Below are 6,510 nucleotides of genomic sequence, written 5' to 3' on the forward strand. Positions count from 1 at the left end.
CAATATGAATCTGAAATATCCCCACTGAATACGCATGTAATTTTAAACGATTAAATCCACACACATGAGGATTGAGTTACGTACAATAATAAAGGAACTTAGCTCCTCGTTAAACTACTTTTTTTAGCGTAATACTTACACTTAGATCTAGTAAAGAATTAAAAGCAAGACCCAATATTAAAGAGTCACTGAGTGCTCATTGATCAATTTTCTTTGCTGAACGCAACCAATGAAAGTAATTCTCATAATCGGTCTGTTGTCGATAATCACGAGTCTTTAGAGGCATTATCCCTTATGGACATTTCTCGGTGTGAGGAAAATGGTAGGGAACGATTCGGCCGGCTCTGTTTCGATTCCCTGAGCGTACGAGGTCGAGAAACAGCGGAGCGAGTAACCGGAAGCCGCGTTTCATTTCAATGCGCAAGTCTCACTCATGAAAGGATTGATAACGCTTGACTAAGAGCCGGCTAAGGTGAGCTCTTTTCTAGAATAGGCGAGCAAATGCCTACAACGCGATTTCGCATTTCTCTCTATGATATCCCCGTTAGAAACAACGAACACCTCGATCTTTGCACCTCGAGAGAAGGAGAGGAGCACGACCTATTGTCGGTCTCTGATAATGCGTACGAGCAAGCGCTGCTCCACGCGATAATATTCCCATTCGGCATTCGACAAACTTTGCCATTCATTTGCGAATCGGAGGACCGTAATTAAGATTTGCAGGAATAGAATAGACATTTCGAAATGCGTTTGCAATTGAATCAAAATTGTATGGAATTTGTCGACTATCACGTCGCTGTGATAGGAATGTCTACGAGAGAGTGCAGATATATCTTAAATTTTTATCAAAGTAAATCTACAGTTAAATAAAGAAGACTCTTGTAGAATCCTATTCAGAAATTTTATCTGAATGCAACCATCATTTTATCTTTTAACATTTGAGAAACAATAAGGATAAAATGCACCTTGAAATTTCTGAACGCAGCCTTGAAGATATACGACCAATATATAGTACATTTCTGATATAGTCTTTCTATTTGTGGATGTTACAGCTCTTCGGACACTCACGATTTGTGACTCACAAGACGGTAGTCTGTCTGCGCGCACTGAAAAATCGACCGTCGAATCGTGGAGCGTCGACAGTATCCGACAGTTTCGTTAGCCAGGCGTATACCATCATCCAGAACAATCCCTCGCCCGTGGCAAGACGGCCAATCGTGCGGACGTCCTCGGTGTTATCCCAGCGCGGCCGCTACGTGCGACGACAACAGCCCAAAGATTCTCCCACCGAAGGCCAAGATGCACATCGAGGTGCAGGTGGCGCTTAACTTCGTGATATCATATCTCTACAATAAACTGCCGCGTAGACGAGTCAACATCTTCGGCGAAGAGCTCGAGAAGGCGCTCAAAGATAAGTTCAAAGGTCACTGGTATCCGGAGAAGCCGTTCAAGGGCTCGGCGTTCAGGTGCCTCAAAACCGGTGATCCGGTCGATCCGGTGCTAGAGCGCGCCGCGAAAGAGAGCGGTGTGCCAATCCAGGACATTCTGGAAAATCTACCAGCCGAGCTCGCCGTCTGGGTTGATCCTGGTGAGGTGAGCTACCGTATCGGCGAGTTGAACGCCGTGAAGATTCTCTACTCGGAGACCGGCGACCCACATGACGAGACCTCGGCTGATCGCGAAGTCACCAAAACCTTCAATCCGGAGGCACAGTGCTTCAGGCCGATCGAAGCTGTAAGCACGTCCTTAAGCGGTCTCAGCCTCAGTCCGAAATCAACTTCGCCGTTTTCGAGCTCCCTCGGCAGCAATGCTAGCAATGGCTCGTCCAACAACCAGCAAAACGGCCATGGATCTGGTTCCTCGTCTGCGCCCTCACCCACACCCATCACCAGCTCCTTCAAGGGTTCGCCCAGCCCCGTACCGGCCTTCATCCCGCGTACCACCGCCCCGCTCACCTTTACCACCGCTACCTTCGCCCAGACTAAGTTCGGCAGCACCAAGCTCAAAACTAGCAGCAAACGCGCCAACAGGTTGGTATATTCCTTTGATGTTTCCTCCCACTTTGGATTAGTCAAATAGAATTCAATTTATGGCTTAAAATTTAAAAGGTTGAAACTTTAAAGTAATGATCGCTTGTCTCAACTTTTTTTTACCGTCGAAATAAAATTTATTTATTTGATGTTTAAAGACGGATAGTTTTGATATCGGTGGAAAAATTGATCATGAATATAAATAAATTAATAATTAATTTTCCCAATTTGATTATCTTGTTTGTGAGTTTGTGCGACGAAGATTTTATAATAAAAATAATTATTTCTTTCCTGAATGATATAATTATTGCGAATGATATAAAGATTTGTAGTAGGAAATAAAGTTGAATTTTGCTACTCGAGGAATGTTAAAAGAACAACGTAACATGAGTACATGAGTTACACGTATTTTTTTTACGAATACATAGTAATTACAAATTATACAATTTATTCAAAAATATTGCAAACAAATTGTTTTTAAATTGATTGTTAACGTCTTTCGACATTACACTTCTCTTAAGTAGATAAGTTTCTTAAGTAGATAACACAATCTGTATGTGTATAATATATTCGTGGAATGCTGCTTGCAATTTTCCCAGGTATATCTTTACGTATTTATCACTAGAAACTAACATTACAATTCCCGCGGTATAAAAAAACAAATTGAACAGTGGGATCGCTATTAGATGAATAGTTGATCGCTTTGCAACCAGATAATCGTAGAAATAGCTAAGCATGCTTGAAATTAGAGAGTAACGAAACGTGCGATCTATCATAGAAGATCGTACATTGCCGATAGAATTTAATTATAGCGTTATTTCGTTTACGAAACATACACAAGCACGACAGAACAAAACGCGCGTACTAACCAGGCCGCGAGACGATCTATCACTCCCGGATCCACGCACACACGTGCATACACAGATCCATTGATGAACCGCACGGTACCGCTCGGTTTCAGGATGTCACCCACTGAGTTCTCGAACTATATAAAGCAGCGCGCAGCGATGCAGCAGCAGATTCACCATCATCACCATCATCAACAGCAACAGCAGCATCAGTCGCAGCAGCAGCAACAGCAACAGCAGCAGCAGCAGCAACAGCAGCAGCAGCAGCAGCAGCAGCAGCAGCAGCAGCAGCAGCAGCAGCAGCAACAGGCGACCGCAGTTGGTGCAGGATTGCCGGTCTCTCAGAGTTCGCCGCGCAGTCGTAGCCTATCGCCTGGTAGCATAGTCGCCGGCGCTGGACAGCAACATACGGACCCGAGTGCGTACTTCTTCCAACATGGCCCAGCCGCGGCCGCGGCGGCATATCACGCGCAGTTCCCCCATCGCAACATCTTCGACTCGTCGGCGAGCCACGGTGGCTACCTACCGGCCGATCTCTACGCCGGCACCAAATTCCCATCATCGTACCTTGACCCGACCACCTTGGCTGGCCATCAGTTCTATGGCGGCGGCATGAATGGCACTGGCGCTGGTACTGGCGGCGCTGTAAACGGCACCACCGGCGCTGGAGCCGGTACCCAGGGCGCCGGTAGCGCCGGCACCGGTAATCTTGGTCCAATTGGCTCTGCGACAACCAACGGCAACGTCAACGCTGGCGCGGCCGCCGCGGCGCAGCAGCAGGACAAGAGTGCCCTAGTCGAGGGCCTCAACAACTTCGGCCTCGGTTCGGTCGCACCTTATCCGGCCAGCCAATATCAGCACTTGCTTGTGGCCAACTAATACCTCGCGCGTGCACATCAAATCGTCAACAAAACCGTCACTACGTCCCGTGGCGGTAACAGCGTTTTCATTTTCGGTGCCGCTGGTCCGGTGACGGACAAAAAGGAGAGAAGGCCGTCGCCTTTAAGACTCCGTCGAGACGTTGTCCAGAATCTGGCTTCTTAAAAACGGACGTCCATCAGCTGAGTTAGTATCACTCTATCTCTCCTCTTAATCAGAATACACTGGTTATGGTTCACGATACCAACTTGTCCTTTCCTGCGATTCCTATTCAGATGTTTCTCAGAACGCTCTCTCGTTCGATCTTTCCTAATCCAAGAAGAATCCGAGATATTCTGTACATACATTATTGATAATTATCGATGAACGAAGGAGAGATAGAGAATAAGCAGAGAAAGAAAGAGAAAGGCAGTCGCCGAACGATCAGCACCGACGATGAAAGCGATCGAAATGAGGAAAGAAGCGATAAAACGGAAAGAAAGAAAGAAATGTGTATGCGTGTGGAGATGATGCCTGGTTCTGAGGTACGTCTGATTGCGAGATAACGTGTGCGTGCAGAAACGTTTTAGGCATGGAGGAGAGAAGAGAGGAGACGGAAGGAAGCGGCTAACGGCTAACGAGAGCGTGTATATGTGTTAAAACCCGATAAGGACTCGATTGGCGATGGCGCGAGACGCTCGTTCGAGACGGAAGCCATCGTGTGGCTACCTACGATACACACATACATACACAACACACATAACGCGCTCAAAGTATACGGCATGCATGTAGCGCACCGGCGGACATTCGAACGACGCGTCGAGCGCGCATCGAGGACAGTAAAGATATACTCGACACATTATAGGAATAACACACACACACACACACACACACACACACACACCACATCACACAAATATACATATTATACCGATCTTCCCATATATACATCTTCTCGTATAACATACAATACGAATCCACGCGAATACACGTAGACCTTTCACATACATAACATGCGAGCATTATCCATGCACGAGACACACGTATGTATTAACGAAACAAAAAAAAGAAAAAGAGGAAAACCATATATACGCGACACTGACCCACACAGATATTACCAACGTGTAATAATTTATTTTTTCACTGGTATATAGTCGGAGAATTAAATAATGAATATATATCTCTGTAGAGCCTATGTATTATATTCAAGATGCACTCACTCTTCACCGGGTTCTCGCGAAACGGTAGGAACTACACACTTGTCCCCTAACTCGTGTCGAGCGAGCCGTCGATATCGAAAGATCCGTAGATCGATAAAAGATCGATAAGGTAAGGTGTCTTCCAAACTTTTTTTCTCCATCGATCGAGCGCCGATACGAGGCGTCCCGCGGCGTCGTGTCGCTTCGTTTCGTTTTGTGCGAGATTCGTAGCCAGATATTACAGTCATTACAGACAACGCGGAAAGCTATTTAGGCACTAAATACGTAAAATATGAAGCTCTTTAAACGAGCTGAAAATCGGATCGCGGATAGCTTTCCCTGTACGGAGGACCTTTACATCGAATCGAGAGGTGGAAAGCAAAAAACCGGAGAATCTACGGAAGACGGCCCGTTCATTCACACGAGATGAATAAATAAAATGAGAAAAAACAATGCGATCAAGGAACGAAGAATCGATCCTTCCGCGAGTATAGTGATAATGTAGAGAAAAAGAGAAACGAGCTCGCAGTTTTATACCGTTCGGAAAACTCGTCCTCGGTACGATTTTACATTTTATTTTTATAATAAATGTAGTAGAATGTAGGAGAAAAAGAGAGCGAGAGAGAAAGTGAGAAAGAGAGAGTGAGAAAGGGAGAGAGAGTGCAGCGAATGATGTGCAAGGAAAGGAAGAGGAGAAGTAGAAGACAAGATAGAAAAAGAGCCAGCCGGTGTGTTCGCGAAGAACGTAAGTGGTCTCGTTGCACAGGCCCCTCGATATTTGCTCGGCCTGCAGGCTGCGCCTGCAAGTGGGTCCCCGCCCGCCCGTCCGCTGCAGAAAAACCATCGGGAATCGATTTCCTTTCGAGATATTGCCTTTCGATTTGACATCCGGAGTCGATGACCCTCCGAGCTGTCGAGGGAACCTCTTCGAATCGTTAAACCTCGGCAATGCGCTTCCTCGCCGCTATGTGTTTAAACTTTGAACCCGGAAATTCTTTCTAATTATTTTCCGATTGTCGCAGGCATTGTTCGCGAATCATTTATAAACAAGTACAAGTCTAACCAATTGATAAGATCTTCGTCGATTAATTAAGATAGATTACGTTGAATGTGAGAACACTGACTTAGAATAATTAGAGACTTAACGAGAAATTTGTAGCGTAATCAATCCCTTAGTATCTTTTTTTCAATCAAGCAGAATCATCCGCAGAGCTTTACGATGTTAAGAAAAAGAGACTAGTACAAAGATAATGAGAGTTAATCAGAAGCAGGATGAACGGCGGGCGGGATAGTTCCGGGGTAGCAACGTCGTCGCTTAGCGTTCACGAGGTTAATTAGGTGATTACGTAATTAAAAGGTCGTGCGTTATTGTCCTTGTCGGCGAGGCGATTCGTCCGATTGCAAAAATCAATCTTAATTTCAATGATTAAAATAATTAAATTTTTACGCACCTATATCTTATCTTCCGGAGTTTAAAACGAATATACTTTAATAATTTTCTAAGAGACTTGCTTTTACGATTTAACTTTAGTCGTTATGATCGACCTAAACTGTAGGGTGTCCATCATAAAACGC

At 45.2% G+C, this 6,510-nt stretch overlaps 1 protein-coding gene across 1 annotated transcript; it reads left to right on the forward strand.

The window, feature by feature from the left end:
* Window positions 1-1,299: 1,299 nt before the first annotated feature.
* LOC105626429 (protein Tob1-like) lies at window positions 1,300-3,757 on the forward strand. Its single transcript, XM_012207730.1, has 2 exons — window positions 1,300-2,030; window positions 2,992-3,757. The coding sequence occupies exons 1-2, from the start codon at window positions 1,300-1,302 to the stop codon at window positions 3,755-3,757; spliced, it is 1,497 nt and encodes a 498-aa protein (XP_012063120.1).
* Window positions 3,758-6,510: the final 2,753 nt, after the last annotated feature.

Source organism: Atta cephalotes, assembly GCF_000143395.1.
Source record: "Atta cephalotes unplaced genomic scaffold scaffold00005, whole genome shotgun sequence".
Taxonomy (NCBI): domain Eukaryota; kingdom Metazoa; phylum Arthropoda; class Insecta; order Hymenoptera; family Formicidae; genus Atta; species Atta cephalotes.

What these genes read in the sequence shown, in the direction of transcription:
- LOC105626429 (XM_012207730.1), top strand. Translation starts at nt 1,300, where the DNA reads ATGCACATCGAGGTGCAGGTGGCGCTTAACTTCGTGATATCATATCTC. An exon ending in AGCAGCAAACGCGCCAACAG is followed by an intron (nt 2,031 to 2,991) that starts GTTGGTATATTC and finishes GCTCGGTTTCAG; the next exon opens with GATGTCACCCACTGAGTTCT.